We start from the raw sequence: 19,255 nt of genomic DNA, 5'->3' as shown, positions 1-19,255 counted from the left end.
TTTTAATAGGCACAACATATTCACCAATGAGTTGGGAAAAGGAGTATCTCAGAGGGGGGGAAGTGAGGAGAAGGGAGAGAACATAAAGTAAGCCACCCCAAAAATAAACAATTAACTTTTATTAGGAATGATGCCTGTTCTTTTCCTGCACTGACCCCTTTTCATGTTGCATGTTGTAGTTTATATAAATGAGATACTCTCCAGCTCCCTTTGGCTACGTAGATTGGCAGATGCTCTTCAAGGTTCCCTCAGCTTACAGCTCAGTGTGCATTTCCAACAGCTTGCATCTTTGATAGTGCAGAGTATGTGTGGAAGAAACATACTACATGACAAGAAAATTTTGAAGAGTTACACTAGAGTAATTACGGACTCTTTGACCTGAGAACACTCGTAGAATTTAGCCCATGATACAGTATTTCTCAGAGGAAGAGTAAAACCTATTTCTAGTTTTGTTTTCACTTTATATCCTTTTTTGTTTTCATTATACCTCTCCTTCCCAGCCAGTAAATGTCAAAGACATTCATCAGTTGTTAAAATCACGTTAAAGCCAAAGTATCTTTTTAAATTCCTCCAAATATAGTCCTTTAAGACAAACATGCTTAACTCGATGAGACTGTACCTGTACAATTTAAAATTGCTTTCACAGTAGCTTATAAAGTTGAGTGTATTAATGCTAGCTGTGAAGATAGTCCATAATTTACTGCAACTACAGGAAAAAAAAGAGTGTAAATTCCTTAATTTTTTTTAATCCAAATTTTAAAAATTATATCTGTGCTTACCTAGGAATATATGGAAGGATTCCAGCACTGACGTAGGCTCTAGTTCTGCTTCTGTATTTTGTGCGTTCTAGGTAGGACACGGACAAAATGACATTGTGAAGACAGAAAGCAAACCTGAGGTAGTACAGCCCTGGGTTTGGGGCGCTCCTCTGCTGCCCAGCTTTCCTAGTGGATATTGTGGCTATGATCAGCTCTCTGAGTCACAGTACAAGACTGAAGTTTGCAGAGGTTTTCTTGTCAATTAGTTGTATATTCACTTGTTGCATCTAACATGTCCCCCCTCCCCCATGTTCTTGACCAGTTCCAGCAAATATTCTTTTAATCTTTCATAAATTACTTGTATGCCATTCCTTTAAAAATGAAGTGCAAGTGCTAAATGATTGTTAGCTCTCACTTAAGAGTAATATCTTTGCCCCTTCACACTATTGTGAAACCGATCGATTTATTTCCTGTTCATCAGCCCTCTCTGTTTTTTGGCATTTTGCTTAAATGTATGTCTTTGGTTCATTTGTTCATTTTTGTGTGAGAGAGTCTTCCCATATTTTCCTCATTGTGCATTGTAAGAAATCATTCTTTATAGCAGCACAGGAGTCATTTTTCTTATCAACTCTTTATTGAGTTTATAACAGCACCTGAAAGGCTGCATTGTTCTTGGTATATTCTTCCTGCTGTACATTGCTGGCCTGAATAATGTAAAATTATTTTCACAACAGTTTAGAGATATTCTAATACTTTTCTGACTGATACCTTAGTACATTGTACTGCCTTTTCTGTTGTGTCTTATGTCATTCCTTTCTGTATATTAAATTTATATTTTTGTTTAAATATAGATATATTTCCTGGTTTTTCTTTTCATTTGGCATCTAAAAATCTTAGCTGTCAAATTAAATTACAACTGATACTCTAAAATAATTATTCTGTCTATAAAACTTTCTCATCATGAAACAGAGCAAACAGTGAAGTAAAAAAATTCGTACTAGAACTACGTGTTGAAGGTATAGATTAAAGTTTTTCTGCTACTTGAAACAGTTATGGGGATAATAATTTGATTTTTTACTGGACAGCGTGAACCGAAAATTGAACAAGATTCCTTAGCAGATCATTCACAAGTATTTTTTGAACCCAAGTACGTGACCAACAGTATTTTCTGTCAGTGGATCTATTCTCTGTCCTTCTTCTGTGAAGTAATTGTGTAGAGGATTGATCTCAAAACAAATGTGTTATTACTGGATTCTGTTTAGATAGTTGCTGAAAGCAGGCTAGAATGATGAAACCTCTGAATTGATCAAGCCTTTTTGAAGTGTACTGCATTGCTTCAAATTCTTTCATTGCTAAGCTTCAGGGCTTAAATCAGGAACATTTAATCAAGTGTTGCTGTTTATACTGGATGCGACTTGGATTCATTCTATTCTGATCATCAGTACCAATAAAAACTGAAATACCTAATGCAGTAAATTTGCCTCCTTTGGGTTATGTGGAAACTCTGGTAGCTTCTTTCATATACAGGATATCTTTTATATTGGAATTCAAAAGGCAAGATTCATTGTTTACAAAGGCAGTACATTTACCAGATCTTAAATAAATCTTATGTTTTTCCTTGATACAACTGTCCTTAAAATTAATTTCTCAGGTTGACATTTGGTCATCATTTTGTACCACTGAAGTCAATGACAGCTTTGCTATTTGCTTCAGTCAGTATGACACTGAAGTGTTATTATTATCATTTTTACTTAAAGGACTATATTAATGGTTGTTTTCCAGAATGAAATAATTTTCACTGAAACAGATCTTTAAATTTAGGTATTCCTATGCTCTGCAGCTTTTGGGTACTGAACAGTATGGGAGAAGACATTCCTCTTTCCCCGATATCCCTAAGAGGTCTGTTGCCACATGTAATTTAGCTTTCAGGGAGAGACCATACTAAGTAGGGAAGGTGCTATTTGTTACAAAATAAGTTTCTGAGGGTATCAAAGCCAAGAATACAGTTTGCGGTTGTGCTTGTGATAATTCATAAAAGTTTGTGCAGCTGAAGAGCAAACTGCAGCAGGTCATTAACTTAAATGCAAGGATTGCTGATGTGGAAGAACAATGCCCTTAGGCTAGAAAGAAATTATTTGAATCAAGGCAATTTATAATAGGCTGAGGCTTTGAAACATTGACAGTGTCTGTTATGGTAGTTTTACCATTATTTACATTACGTATTTACATTACAATACTATATTTTATCACAACTACAGTTGGTATATTCTTTTAAATTTTAAAAACGCCTAATACAAAAACCAAAATATTAAAAATGAAGTTCATAAGCCTCCACTTTAATGGGTAACTAACTTTGTATACATGTTCTCTTTAATCTCCTTTTTTTCCATAGGTGGAATGGAAATATTTTTTGTTTAACTTTTCCCTTGCTTTCACTAGTGTAATAGAATAGTTTCATTTTTAATATTGAAAAAATGTTTAAATTCCACTATGTTAGTAAAATTGTTTTGAGCTTTTTATGCATCTTGAACAAAATATTCAAATATTGGAACCTAATCTAATATTCCTATGCTCTGTTTAACCAATGGATATTTCTCCATTGCAGAGTTATCTCAAAGTTGAATGGATTTTATTTTAATTCTGTTCTGTCAGTGCACAGAAACTTCTGCTTTGATTTTGGATGTGCTTTGTGTTCATTTCTGTGATTGACATTAAAGCCTAGGTTCTGCTTTAACTCAGGCAGTAGCCTTTTCATTTTGCAATGACAATTGTAGAGTGGCTTTAACATCGCTTGGAAGTTTAAAAATTCCCATGATTTCCTCTTCCTTCCCACTCTTGGCTGTCCTATTGAGCCAAGCTAGACTTCAGATTTGTGTGTGTGTGTGTGTGCATAAAATCTTTCAACATACAACTCATGTTTCATTTTTATTAAGTTTAAAGTGAAAGTTGCAGGACATTTGTTGAAACATTCTCATTCAGCAAAACATGAATCTGTATTTCAGCATATACTGCTTGTTTGTGTAACCTATCACACTGCGATTGCTACAGAGTTCGGTTGTTGTTAGCATTCAAATAATGCCCCAGACAGGATGGATTGTGAGTTTCGCAGCACAAGTGTTGAAGGAAAATAGCTCTTTTCGAAAGGAATATGTGACTCCTGGTGTTTTCTGTTGGTAGTGTGATGGAAGCATGAGAGAGTTAGGGAGCAGCTGAAACTGTCAGCAAGCCCTTTCCTGTTGTTCAGCATCTTGTTCCTCTGCTGTCTCCTGGTTGGCATTGCTTGAGAATTTTTCACAGAGGAAGAACTCAGACTTCCATCAATTGCTGCTGAAGCTTACTGTCTCTTGCCATTCTTTAATGTGCTCTCAGGATATGATCTCTTTTGCATAAACAGATGCAATTCCTTAACTGGCTTGAAAAATTTGGTCTTTCTTTAAGTTGGGGATGTACAATATGTTAACATTGTTGGTGAGTCTGCTGACCTAAAATAAAGTTAAAATTGTACGCTTTGTCTGGTGAGGGATTTAAGTGCTCTGATTTTTCATCTGGTCCTCAAAGCTCCTTCAAAAATGTTTATTTCAAGTTTCTGAAATCTGAAATCTTTGCCACAGTAGGGTTGTGGTCTGGGAACCTGGCTAGAAGTTGCTTTTGAATAGATAGAGTTGAAATAAAGGTATGTCGACTTGTAGGTTGTCATGGCATTGAATTTAAAAGAGGATTTCGTTCTTTTTTACATGGGCAAAAAGCAGTGCAGTGTCCTGTATGCATGGCAGGATATTTCGTCTCAGCTGGACTGGGGTAGACACTCAAGCATAGGAAGGGACCTTCAACCAGCAGCGAAGTGCTCTAGAGTGATCTCCTTTGTGTCACGGATGGCAATTTTGGGTGCACGTGATATGAGTACCTGGACTACCAAAGGGAAAGTGAGTACCAGGAGGTGGAAAAAGCCAACAAAGAAGAAAGAATGAGAATACAGTGGTATATTTAAGATGTGAGGATGAAAGAGCAAGACTCAAGAGCAGCAGAAAGAACATCTGAATGGTTTGGATGGCTATTAACCCCTGTTAAGTTAAAGGCTTCAGCCACCTGGTCTTACATTAGCTGAGGCTTCACCTAGGAGCTACAGGCTTATTGTGATGATAGATGTTTAGGGGTCGTGTGAACGGTGAACCACTCTGTCATGTGGAATGGGTGAATGTATCCTGTTCATGTTCCTCTCCTAGGACCATCTACATCAGAAGAATAGATACACTTTCGACAGCTACTTCCGCAACCAGTGAGATCGATAGCTTGCACTTTGCTGCCTAGTTTTGCACAGGAAACGTCTTGCAGGCTGTAGTAATTTTCCAGTGTTGTTTAGGAAGTTTGATATTGTTGGATAAAGAATTGATTTGGTTGAAGAGTGTGTTAATGTATGAGTACTTTTAAAGAAGGAATAGTAAGGAAATTGGATTCAAAGCTTGTTTTAAAATTTCAAAATATCTTAGAGCTATATGAAAGTAACTGAATACAGTCAGCACATTAGGGCTCCACATACCATTATGTTACCTCTTAACATCCTTACATTTCTATCTGTTATACTGTGATATAAAGATGTATATTTACAAGTCATCCCGGATTTTCCTTGATCACTTCAAGCAGGCCCCATGGTGATAATCACACTTTCTAGTTATCTAGAAGCCTCTGAAGCAATACAGTCTTAAGTTTGCTCTTGTACAATGAACGGTGCAGCATGCCACAGTAACACAGATACCATACTGATATCAAACAGCTTTTAGAGTGTAATTTTCAACTAGCCAATTTCACAGTCACTGGCCATCTACCAGATTTATAATTAAACCTTCCTCTGGAAGGTGTTCTGAAATCAGGATATAGTTTCATGAGCTATGGCAATAGGTGAAGGTCCCCTAAAACAGCAGGGCCCACGTGGTGCATTGCCAAACATGTAGACCGAAGCAGTAAGGTTCCCTTCTGACTAAACACACAGACGGTGGGGCTCTTCGGACTTTTGGCAATACACACTGTGCTGATTCATCTCTCCTTAATGTTTGTGAACGTGCCATTGTGTTCAGCCAAACCTTGCATAACGCTAAGTGCCCTTTATAGCTGAAATACCATTTGCTTCAGTGATAGCCCCAGGGTCATTTGTTAGGGCACTACCTTCAAAACCTATTATTTCAGGCACAGTGGACATATATACTGGCTGGGGTGAAGCCACAATATCACACTGATCCTTGTGCAGAAATCCTGGAGGCATTGCTACTCATCTTGTGTCTGCAGGAAGATGCAGTCTCAGCACTCTGCTACATATCCTGAACTGGGAAGAATATAGGGAATGCTGTCCACCATGTCAGCACCAAATGGGATAACTTTTGCTTGGAGATCTGCTACCACTTTTGTAGAGTTGAGATTGCTGTTAAAATGCCTCTATCTGTAACTTTTCCAATGAGAATACAGCCAGAAGCAAAAACATCTCATTCACTTATCAAGAGCAGGTCTATGATTGTTCCTGTCAGCTCTAACCAGTACCAACCAAACAACATGTGGGGTAAAAAATGGTTGGTTAGATGTATTGGCAGTATATGGTAATTCAGAGACGAACAGCCAAAATCTTCATTTGTACACTGTAAAGTATTTCTTTGAATGATTCAGGCTGATGGAGTGGTGAAAGCCCTGCGATACTTGGCAGAAGTCTGAGCAGTGATGTGGATGCAGCTGCACGCTGTGGGTGACTGCAGGCAGGCACTGCAGTCTCAGGTGTGATGAACTTGTGATGCTTCAATTTTAACTCCTCTGTATATTATGTCAGTATGCATATATGTAGGTTATAGCCAGGATCTTCTGAATACAAACACAGTTTAAATGGACTTTACTTATGGGTAAGAACTTTGTATTCAAAAGACTTGTTGCCATGTTGGAGTGTTTGACTTGGATCTTCTCTGAGAAGCACACGTCCCATCTGCTTCAAATTGTGGGCTCTGTTGAAGGATTGCAACCTGGCTGAGTCATTCTGGCATTCTTGTGAGGTGAACTTAAATATACTAGAAGCAAATTTGCAAAGGTAACTGTTCTGTTTCTGTATTCTAGTTTAAGAATGCTAACAAGATATGGGTGTTGTCTTTCTTATCATAGATCAGCATTTTACCTACAAAATGTATATATAGAAAATTTTTTTGCAAAGGTTAAACTGGTAACACCTGGGAATCTAACTAAAAAGTATTTTAAAAGTATAAAATATAACAACTAGCTTATAAATGGAAAGAAAATGAAGATCTAGTTGCGTAAGTGCAAATTATATTTTAAATTAAAAACTGAAAGAATGTAGAATTTAAATTTTAAAATGATTTTAGAATAATTGCTACCACTCTACTTAGTAGTGGACTACAAAAATGATTTACAAATTTTTTTTTAAAGTCACCTATTTAGGAAGTTTCTTAATCTCACCCTTTAGATGATATTGCATCAGAAAAATTCTAACCGGGCAATTTTATTAATGACTAAACTGACAAATTCTTGAAAGATGATGCTTATGATAGAGTGTTGCATAGCTGTATGTGCTGCCTTCAGAATGTTTGGGAGGACATTTATTAAACTGTAAATTATCCCTCGGGATTGCTATAGTTGTTATTCTGCAACTTCTGAAAAGCATAAGGATACCTACATAATGGTTTGTTAATTTAAAGTTAATATAGTAATAAAGCCTTCATGTTGTTTTTCTTTAACTCAACTTTAAAATTTGAATTAATGTTTCTCTGTGCATAGGTTTTACCTGGTAAGAGTGTTTATGCACACCTTTTATGGTTGAGGAAAATGCCTGTTTTCTTTGACCTGTTCAAATCATGATATATAGGTCATTTGTTTAGTCAAATTTGTTTTAATTCAGAAGTAATATAGGCAGCCTGTCTTTCTTGCTATAGAATTCTTGTCCATTTTTGTCAGGATTTTGTTTGACGATATAATTGCAAAAGACGTAAGAAGAGAGCACAGTGCAGAGTCTGGTTTTCAAAACCGAACCCTTTGCCATTTCCTAAAGCAAGCAATTGATTTTAGGAATAAACATTTGTTTGTTACTTAATGTCATGGTTACAAGCACTCCGTATCTTTGTCTGCTCAAATACGCTCTGCTGGTAAGTTCATGAGTCAGTATTTTGTGGTATATAATTGTAATTTAATTCAGTTATACCTCAACATGATTGCTGCCTTTTGTCAAATCCTCTCCAGAGGTTTCGTAACTCTATTCAACAATAAAATCTTAGCCTCCATGGAGATATATGTGCTTTATAGTTTCCTAACAGTTTATTTCCAGCAAAACTCTGTGTCCTAGAGGTGATTTTTCCCTTTGTCTTTTCCCCTATGTACTGTAGGAGCTAATGTCCTTTTTACCTGGTCCGTTGTGATCACTCCCTGCTGCTGTACCAGAGCAAAACACCTTCTTCGCCAGTTCTCTTATTACCATGATAAAATTAAACTTAGTGCAGGTATTCTCAGACTAGCTGTGAAGTTTGCTGTTTCTATTCCAAACCTGGAAAGGTCTTGTGCACCCTACACTGTGTCTATGATATTACTTGGTCTAAAAAAAAGATAGTATTTCTCTCTACAGATCCTGGTTAAACTCATTTTCTGTCCTTCAGATCCTAATCGGGGAATCTCCCTTTGCTCAGAGTATCATCTTCTGCTTACTGATTCGCAGGTCAGACTGAACTCCTGTTTCAGAGCTCCCTTTCTAATAAATTATAATCCATGCTGATGCACAGTTGTATAAGGTAACTCAGATTTCCAGATTTAGGGATATGGAGAAAGAACTTGTTGGTCTTCTGATTCTTTGATTATTTTAGTAATAAGTAAGTTTGAAGAAGAAACAGGATCTATCAATTTCAGTTGTTTCTACAGTGAAATTGAACTTGAACTTGATCCTGTTCTGTGGCAAGCTTCCAACTGAGTTTAATATCCTTGAATACTGGAGTCAGTTGTTTGCAGTCAAAATTGATAAGGGTGAACTCATGTTATTAAAAGAGAGAGGGGGATGTTTTTAATTATACAGAAGAGGAACAGGAAATTAACATAAAGCTTATTGGTTTGGCTGTTATGGTACTGAGATGTCACATCCCAGGGACAGCAAAAAAAGTGTAATCCTGGTTATGCTGATTTCTGTCTAATGCTCCTGTTCACATACTGTCACGCATTACAAATGCAAGTGTTTTCTTTGGGAGTATGTTTCCTCTCTTCTGAACAGAACACTTCTGTATTATCTCTGCTGACCGTTTTTCACCTTTGGCCTTTTTGATTTTGCCATGGTCTCCTTTTATTTTTTCGTTGTAATCAAAATGCAGGTGTTAAAGCATATAAACAGTTTGGATGATGTCTGTAGCATTGCTTGTTACAAAGGCTTTTACTATGATGTCCCATTTATTACAACATGTTAGTGATGCCATGGGTATTGGTTTTTTAATGAAGGTGATGTTGAAGATTATGGTACATGTTACCCCTTAAGGCCAGCTGAGGAAAATAACCCTCCAAGGATTTGAGGTCAGTCACATCAGTTTAATTTCATGAAAACAAAGTCCGTTATTAAAAAGGGAACTGAGTGTGTCAGTTACAGGGTGTTATAGTAGGTTGAATAATTACTTTTTTTCTTCAACCTATTGAAATCTGGTTTTTGCTTCAGAACACACAGTTTGTCCTAATCTCAGGATCTTTCCCAGCAGCCTCCTAGGGAGCGAGCGCTTGTAAGAGGCTGTAAACTTCACGTTGTTTTATTGCTTTCAGATTTTAGTTACTGAATATGGAGAGAGAATACTTTTTTCCGAAAATGAGTTTAGAAAGAAAAGCAGCCTAGGTAATAAAGCTAAGATGCAAGTCCTATAATCTTGTCCGAAAATTCATCTACGTCGTTGAAAATCAATTTTTATCTTTCTGGCAGGTTTACTCTTTTCACATTTTTTCTCTAGGCATGCTCTCTCGTGACTATGCACAGCACATTTCTACAGATATCAAATTTAAGAGTTGTTGTGTTTGAGTTTGGATGAAAACAGTTCTGCACCACTGTCCGTCCTTTGTTGGATTTCACATGGAAAGTGATGTGATTTAGTCAAAGCACAAATTGCAGGGTTGGAAACTGCAATTTTAAGCAGAATTAGCACTTTTGACATTGGCGTGATTACAATAAGGGCTATATTTATTTTCCTTCTGTCTTTGTACAAATTCTACTTAGAAAATGCATTGCTCAAAACCAGTCCTGGGTTTTTGCTTCTAGAAAACTGATGGCAGTAGCCCAGTATTTAGAAGATATTATACAGTAATAAGTTGTCTGTGTGCATGAGGAAATAAAATTTCATACATAAGCAGCTTTTAATTTTAGCTTTACAAGTAATACAATAAATTACCAAACTGGGAAAAATTTCACGAATGACTACAGATAATTAACACTAGCATTCTAGCGGTATTTTTCATGTTTTTATTTATGAAAGTATCTTTGCATTTGTCTTTAAAGTGAGCTCCCTAAACTCCCTGCTAATATATCAACACAAATCTAATAAGAAATCAATAGAGGAAAGAACAGCAGTGAAAATTTCGAGGTTTTCAAGGTTTAAAACTTCTATGTGTGTACACATAAACTTGCGCATGTGTGCACACACACACACACACACACACACACACACACTTCAGTATGTCTTTTGGTAAACTTGTACGTGTACAAGACGTATGGAAATTTTAAGTACTGTGGTAAGAAAAGTTGAGTTAATCTGAAGGTAATCTGTTGATCTTCTTGCAGAAAGTTTTAAATCAAAACCAATTACTGAATGAGTGAATGTTTTCCAGGAGTTTATGACAAGGCCAGGCTGAAGAATATCTAAAAGCAGACATTCTGTTTTTTTCTCACATTCTTAAATAGATGATTCTTTTAGTAGAAAAGGAAGGATGATATGTTTTTGTTCCCATGTATATCGGCAGAGATAAAGTCTACCCATGAGTCTGAAGCTTGGCAGAGGTTATCTTGGGTTGATTAATAGAAGCAGTGCTTGCTATTTAAAAGATTATCTTATTGGGCTGCTTATCAAAAGGAGAACAAAGCTATCAATTCCAGCACTGAAAAGCTTGCATAAGAATAGTCAAGGACCTTCTCATTTTCTTCTAGTAGTTCTAGCATTAACTTGATGTCTTAGAGTGCAAAGAATAACACAATTTACTGCAGTAGCTGCTGATTTTAGTGATAAGGTAGGATTGTATCTTACCTTAACTCCAACAACAAAATCCACTCTGATTTGGGCCTGAAAGTAGCTCCATTGGCAAGTTACTCTGAAGAACTGGTCTTTTTTTGAAGCACAGAAAGATATGATCTAGTTCCTGAAGAACATAAACTGATAAACAAGACGAAGCTTAGAGACCTTATGAATGAGACTAGGTAGGAAGCTTTATAGAAGAAACGAGCAGACAGAGAGGTGCAGATCAGTTCCTGACCTGAAAAATGGTAAGAGTCTGGGCAAAAGAGACAAGGAAATAGTCCAGAAAAAGGACTAGGTTAGTAAAGGCCATTTAAAATATGTGAGAAAAAGAAAGAAGTAGGAGGAGACTTTCATGCAGGGTGTAAATCATGGAGGGTGGTGAAGTTGAGAATGAAGACCCTGAATTTTTTGTGATAGCACATAGACAACTGGGAGTAGGAAAGGTAAAAAATCAGCATCTGGAGAGGTAAAATGTGTCAACAATCAGGGCATGCAAAGATGTGAATTATGAATGAAAGAAACATTTATGGGTATAGAAACGGTCAACAAAAAAAGAAGTAAGAGTTCCACTTCTTCAGCATTTCTATCCATACTTTAGCCATCGGCTGTGAGCCTTTTTAGTTCTGTTTGGCCTGTGCTCCTCTCGTTGGGTGTCAGCTGCACTCTCGCTGCAGCATCTTATTCTGTGGATTGTTACACTAAAAAGACGTTTCTGTAGTTCTTTCAGTTTCACAGGTTTAAGAGTTTAGAAATGCTTATCTGAAATTCAGTTTTTGAATCAGAAACAGTTTTATTTATTTTGTGTGTTTCTTCCAAATCCGGCAAGAATGGTAGCAGATCTCATTTAGCCTCTGACTTGAAACACCTTGGCTTGGCTTCTTTAAAAAGATTTTCCTCTTGACAGCTTTATTTTTCCATGAGAATGAAGCTGACTGTAAAATCTTCGTTATGGTAGACAAGGGTCTCTATCAGGTAGTTTCGTTAAGGGCTTTGAAAATAACTGCATTAGCCTTCCACTGAGCTTTATTCAATGGGCAGCCAATATAGTGAAATGAAATTCAAATGATAAATTCCTAGTAGTCCCTGGCAGTCAGCAGATACTCTGTGGAACAACCCTGTTATCTCTACTTGCTTCGGTGTGTTGGACCTTGTTCTTAGGTATGAGTGTGCAGTAGTGGAGCCTGAAGACTAATTATGCTTAGGCAAGGCAAAGTCCGATAGGATTACAAACAGCATTTGAGCCTGTTGCGAATTCAGTGTCAGTCTTTGTCAGCTCATTCAGGTGTGAAAGGAAAACCGAAGTTCTTAGACAAGTGTGGAACGTGGACCTGTCAGAAGTTTGAATGTGGGTAATTTTGGTAGGTAGTACTATTATGACGGAGAAGGCAAAGTCTTCAGAATTCCTTGACCAGCACTCCTAAGTCTGACTAGGAGTCAGTTCGTCAGAGAAGAGCTCGTCTTCTCCCATATTTTTAACTCTTCTATCAGTGACTACTCGACTTGGCACTCTATAGAGAGTTACACCTTCCTTTCCTACTATATTAATACATTATAATCAGATGATTATAACGGTAGTTACCAAGTAATAGTGAGTTTGCAAAGTATCAGTGTTTCTGTGGGACTGTGTCACCCATGCTGCTTGCTGTCTTTTCCCCCTGCTTTCCACGACCCCGGCAGCCAAACCACAGCCTGCACGCTCTGGTCCCGCTGCACTGCTGCTTCTGACCTCAGTGTCCCCTCCAGAGCCAGGATGCTGCGAAGGGCTGAAGCTCCTCCTGGAGCACAGCTTCTGGTGGCCTTTCATGTGCCAGGGATCCTGGTTGTGTGCTCTGAGACCGTAAACTAAAGCACAGTAAGTGGGGACACTGGGGAGGTTTGCTTCAAAAGTGCATTTCTGGTCCCAAGTAAAATGCTGCTGTAGGCGCACTCTGAACACCCTCTGTTTCGGCAGCGAGGTGCAGGGGGCTGGAGACAGACTGTGCTTTCTCCGTCCTCCTTGCTCACAGAGCTCCTCGTGTTTCGCAGTGCAGTGCTGGGCTGAGAAGAGCTGTCTGTCATGTGGGGCCAGCGAGGCGCTGTGATCCTAGGAAGCAGATGGGTGGTAGCGGATGTTTGTGTCATGTTCCATATCCTCCTGTTACTTTTTTTCTGAACTAACACTGGTTGTGATAGTGGCAATTCTGTCTATATATGCAAAGTGTTGTGCAAACATACATTGAGCACATCCCTGTAATATAAAATGAACATTGTATTTCATACTGTTTTTATTTTGACATATGCTTATGTTTTGTTGTAAAGTCAAAAACACTCCAAATCAGCTTTTGAGAACTTTTTCTTACCAAACCTCTGAACCTTTCAGAGCTGTTCAGCACCGACTGAAATGCAAAGTAGGACTAGAATTCCAGTGGAATTGGAAACTGCGACCAAGCCTGGAAGGAAGCCCAAAAGCTCACTGCACTTCACCTTTTGCCTAGAACAGGATCAATTTATTGATGTTATGTTATTCTCAACATCTTAACTACTCTTTTCTCTAATCTTTCTTAAAAGTCTTTCTTAAAAGAGTTTCAGTGATAAAGATTTCTTGACATCTGCAGATAATATGTAGCAGTATTTCACTGTCCTTGAAGTTGCACCTGTTCCCTGCTGTGTAACCTGAATATTGTTTGTTGCAAGTTAAGTCCATTACTTTTTTCCTAGCTACTTTAGTCATGGAAAACAGATTATTCCTTTTCTCGTTCAGAAGCCTTTTTTATATATATTCTCAACAGCTTCTGTTAACAGTTTCTGTTAAAGCCTAAAGGCTGTATGTAGGGCTTCTGTAATTTATGTTTTGACTTTTAATGGAATATATTAAGAAAAGGTAATTGTCTTTTTAACTTCCCACTAGTTGATAATAGAGTTTGCATAAGGAACGTAACAAGGGAAACCTCACGTAGCATATTTTATGTTTGTTATAAGAGAATGAATTATAATCAGTCATAATTGTTTTTTTCTAGAGAATAGAAAGGATATTTGCCCACTGTATGAAATGAGAGTTTATTGATAGAAAAAAGATTTAAGTGAAAGATGGGTCTAGAGCATAACTCCATTATATGTACAAAGAACTCCAAGGATATATTGTGAAGAAATATATATATGTATGTGTGTGTGTATGTCTGTATGTGTGTGTATATATATATCTATACATAAAAACTCCTTTTCTTGGGAAGGGAGAAGAGTACAAAATATACTACTATGACTGTTTATATTCTTGAAAAATTATTGTTCACAGTACCCATTCTAAACTTACCTAGTCAGAAGACTCATACTCGCTATTTTGGAATCATTGTGTTGATATGTCAGGCTTCCCACATGGTCTTACAAAGCTTGGCTTCTTCCTTCTTAGGAAAAGTTTTAATTTTCAAGGGATATCACTGCTAGGATATTACAAAACTACTATGAATCTCTTTTGTAATAATGGATAAAACATGCATACTTCCAAATATATGCATTTTCCCAGAGGAATGGAGAATGTTTTATATCTTTGGTTATTTATTTTCAAAATGCAGTGAGCTAAGATGCATCTTATCTTCTAGAAAGAGGAATATGAAGAAAAATGCTGACCACTTGGGTTTTTCTTGATCCTTATACATTATTTTTAGTGACAGTAGAGTCCTAGTGGCCCAGTCAAGGCCCCAAACCCCTTTGTACCATGGACTCTATATGGAGACTGAGTAGAGTTAACTCCCTATCCAAAAGATCATTTTATTCAAGGTTATGACAAGACTGGTGATTGAAGCAGGTGTTTGGAAAAGTCAGGAAGCCAGCACATTTTGCCAGGTAGCTTAACAGTCTCAGAAGCCCCAGTTACCAGCTATATAACTGATACCAGATGTTGTTTTATAGACATATACAGAAAGTTCCCAACTAAAAGAATGTATTAGATTGTTGAAATATAAAATAATTATGAAATACTGTACTGCTGGCTAAGTGAATAAACAGTATAAAAGAACAACAAAAAAAGAGAAGTTGTCCTAATTTTGCACAGCCCAGTCCATGGGTTAAAGGAGAAGCCTAATAAATTTTGTATTTGTTTTGTTTTAGAACGTCAAGCGTGTACATCTATGGCTGGTTCCAGCGTCCTTCCCTCCAACGTGGCTGGTATCAGTAAAGAGCTGATCGAACTACAACACCTCATTCAGTTCCCAGAGGAGGTTGCCAGCATACTGACCGAGCAGGAGCAGGAGCTCTACCGGAAAGTCCTACCCATTGACTACCTCTGCTTTTTAACCAGGGACTTGGGTAATGCTGAATGTCAAAGCAAACTTCCGAGCATTAAAGCTTCCATATCTGCTACTATTCTTTCTTCTCAAAATGATGAGCATAATGCCGTAGAAGATCTCGTGACAAGATTTAATGAGGTAAGACAAAACATTTATTTACTTCTTATGAGGATTTTTACCTATTTGATGCAATTTGCAAGTCAGTTGTTTTCTTTATCTCCAAGAGCAGAATTTAACTCTAAACACAGTGATGACTGAGGGACTTAGCTAAATAACTTCTGCTGAATTTAATGAGAGTTATGTGACCGATTTGCTCAGTGAGTTTGGAAATTTGCAACCTAAGTTTTTCTTGTGCATGGCAAAGTAAACAGGAAGAAGAAAATTACAGACTTATATTTCCATATATTTATATTGACAGTCTGGGGTATACTTTCAGTCATTTTTTTATTTTGTTCAGGAGATGAAGGTTTGTTTATTTGCTCTGGATTTTATAGAATAAGCATGATTTTAGGAGTCAGCACAGAAGTATTACAAACTAGAAGTTTCTGTATAATAGAACTAATCTAGACTGCTTATTTATTTATTTAATCACTTTGTGCTTCTTGAAGTATCATTTGGCAGGACGTATTTCCATGAGCCAAATTCTGAGGTTTTTATAAGATTTTCCTTGATTTTTACTCATGTGATCTCCTGATGAGTTTAACAGAAAATTGATCAAGGATGGAGTGAACAAATTGTTAGAAAAACAAAGGAAAACAAAAAAAAAACCTGAATAAAGACCTCAGGTTTCAGCTGCAGAAAAATGGAACAATTTCTTTCTTCCCTTTTTTTTTTTTGTATGTGAACCATATACAATATGGTTCTCAAATTTATAAAAGTGGAATAAAATGAAGATACTCTTGACTTCTATTCTTTTAGCTTATTTTTCAGTACATTCCTTTAATAGCAGATTATAATTGAGTGGGTATCAAAAAGGCAGCACGAAATTAAGTGGACAGATCAGAATAGGTATTAACAGCAAGTGAACTTCCTGCTGCCTAGGCAAAGAAGGATTAGGGATTGAGTGTTCAGTATGTTTCAGAGTGTTTCTGTTTCTTGCATGTTACTGAGCTACAGGAACTAAAATACTGTAAGTATATTGGTTTCTCTCACTTAATTCTATTATGGGAAAATATATAAAAATTGCAACTTAATTTTTGGACGGAGCCATAAAATGATTTAAATTAGTTCTAGTTACTGTATTTTAGAAAGTACTGGTCTCATTTCCCATTGCATCTGGTAGTTAGCCAGAGAAGAGTCTGGCTTCTAAGGCAGCTAGAACCAGGAGTGTTCCTCCTTCCTGCGGCATTGCTGCCATGGTGGTCATCATAGTGAGGGCAGGGGGGAAAAGGTGAAGCAGTCAATCTCTCGTATGCTCTGGTAAGGCACAGTGCCAGAGCAGTTTGTTGGGATATTTTGCAGTCAGCTATACAAATTAGCTGGACCTTCATGTGTGCTGACACTCTGAATAGTCACAAGATTGAAGAGCAGGTAGTAGTGAAAAGTCTTGTCAGAAATGACCGAGATTATTGCATATCAAAGTGAAGCTTAACTTTAAAGTTGTTTCTTGGTAAAATATTCTTTTTTAATGTGTGATTTGCAGTTTTTGTAGTCTAACAATACTTGTTTGGTAATGCTACAGGATCATTTTCCATATAATTTAAATGAATTCTCACATATATAGTGCATATATTACATAATATTTAGTGAAGTATATTATTTTAATTCAGATTTTCTTTTGTTTAGCGTAGATGTTAACGTGTTTAAATGGAGTTACTGTACCATATTTGCTGCTTGTAATAGATCAGTATCTTGCTGTCTGCTTTATCTTATGGGGGAGTATACAGCCAATCACCAGCGTGGGCTTTCTAAACGTCTTTGTTTATAAATGGCAAGAAAATTCTTGTGCAAAGAGTCATGCTTTTGTTGGCAAAAGTCAGTGAGTGAGCGCTTGCTGATTTTTTGGCATTGCTTATAGAAATACTGAAGTGTATTTATACTGTGGGAGCCAGAATGAATTTCAAAATGACAGCTTCTGATGCATAATGGGAGAGAATTATTTCATGCCATTGTTCTTTTCAATGAGCAATTATAGTATATAGAGTATTTTCATATATCAATCTGCTTTTTAATTATTTTTCTGATACATATAGCTGGGAACACCTGCTGATAGCATTTGTTTAATGTGACAGTCAGTTAACTGCTGTTTTGTGACACAAAGGAACTTAAGTATTTTTTAGTGGACCAAATACTGACTTTTTATGGATGCTTAGATTGAATGAGGATTGCAAGAATTAAATAAACTAATAGTTTAAAATAATGAAGTTTAAAATATCTTTTGAATTGTTAGTGAAAAGTAGGGAAAATTTTGGTCTCACTGAGGTAAATTTTATTAGTATTATTTACTATTTAAATTCCAATAACACCTAGAAACCCTGTTCATGACTGAAGTTGCAAACTACCATTGACGACAGAGTGCAAGGTCAAGCAGTAGGGACTGGGAAACGTCACTTTGTTCCTTGTATGTTAAATATATTTGCTGTTACATAACTGTTGTTTTCTAGATGTAAAATATTTAAATAGTGTCACTGGGTGAGTGCACACAATATGAATATTTTCTACTTGCTTTTATTTGTTTAACCAATAGTAATTAGAAGTGTTTAATGTTGCTTCATACAATGACAGTGTTTAGACCTCAATGGAGACTAAAAGGTATGGGAAGAAGAGGCATAAGGGAGAAAGAGTTTATGGTGGTTGGTCAGCCTTAAGATGTTTGACAGGGAAATGTTCTATGAAGAATTGTAGAGCAGAATCAGAAATTGTTTGCCCTACTCAGTAAGTGAAGTAAGGTACTTGAAGGCAATTAACTCAGCTGAATGCAGAATAAACAACTGCTGTTGTTTTCCCTGCTCTTTCCTTCTGTGGAAAAGCATATTAGTGGATGTACTGTCTAATGCTGGATGAAGGCTGTAATCTGCATTTTCTTTTGTTGTATTACTGAAGTAAGGGGTTTTGACTTAAATTACTAGAAGTGGTTCAACTGTCAGCTTAATAATGATCATCCATCATCCAAAAAATTCTTTTTCCACTGAAAGATAGGATGGCAGTAGCTGGAGTTCTTCCCCACTGCAGTGTTTCATTAGGTCTATAACTTTCTTTAACAAGATCTTGAGGATCTTGCAAGAATTCTTAAAACTGTTGGATCTGCTAGCGTGACAGTGTAAATACATTTTTGTCAGATACTCTTGTCCTGAGATCACAGCATGGTGAGTTTGACTTCAGTTTAAAAGTGCACAAAGGGTATTAAAAAAAATGCAGAAACCAAATTAAGAGACATATAGTGAGAAATCTGCACCACGAGTACCTAAATGTATAAGAAGAAAAGTTCTGAGTTCAAATGGGATGCATGAGCCTTTTCCTTGGTGAAGGTTGAATAGGCTTTTTTGGCAAGCCAGATGTTAACCAGCGTCTTAGTGCTTTCTAACAACAACACAAGAAGTAAGTATAAATAGATGGTGTAATATTAATCCGTGCACCTTACCTGATCTCTGGACAATGGGTACTCTATTCCTGCTGTAAAGGCAGTGTGACCGATTTTAAAAAATACAGTGTCTGGTTAGGAGAGGCCCTTTTTTACAACCTTTGTGGCCAGGTTTCCACAGCTTAATTACATGTTGCCTGAAGAGCCACATAATTTTTTTTCAGCCTGCAACATTATGAACACAGTTGCCACAATGTCTGCGCCTGTTCAGGGTTTCAGTGCATCGCGTCCTCTGTTACTAAGCAAAAGGAGTATTTCATTTGCCTCTGGGAGCCGTTTGATCGTAGCTGCTCGCCATAGCCCATTTTGTGTAGCCTGAATGAGTGCTTCTCCCTTAAGTTCGTGGCTACAGCAAGAGACTCTACTGCCCCTGGAGATACCTTTTCTTGTCAAAGATTTGAAGCTAATTAATGAAGCTAAGCACTGAATGGT

The 19,255-nt window shown here is 37.0% G+C and overlaps 1 protein-coding gene across 4 annotated transcripts in view; it reads left to right on the top strand.

Moving 5' to 3' along the window:
- Positions 1 to 19,255, top strand: part of PLCE1 (phospholipase C epsilon 1) — a 169,640-nt gene that overhangs the window by 90,725 nt on the left and 59,660 nt on the right. For all 4 annotated transcript variants that reach the window (XM_064514040.1, XM_064514041.1, XM_064514038.1 and 1 more), the window contains exon 4: positions 15,065 to 15,381. In XM_064514040.1, coding sequence (XP_064370110.1) covers positions 15,065 to 15,381 — 317 coding nt within the window. The remainder of the gene's footprint in view (positions 1 to 15,064; positions 15,382 to 19,255) is intronic.

The sequence above is a fragment of the Dromaius novaehollandiae genome, chromosome 6, assembly GCF_036370855.1.
Source record: "Dromaius novaehollandiae isolate bDroNov1 chromosome 6, bDroNov1.hap1, whole genome shotgun sequence".
Lineage (NCBI taxonomy): Eukaryota > Metazoa > Chordata > Aves > Casuariiformes > Dromaiidae > Dromaius > Dromaius novaehollandiae.
Note: the sequence above shows the minus strand (reverse complement) of the source record. Positions and strands in the feature narration are given on the sequence as shown.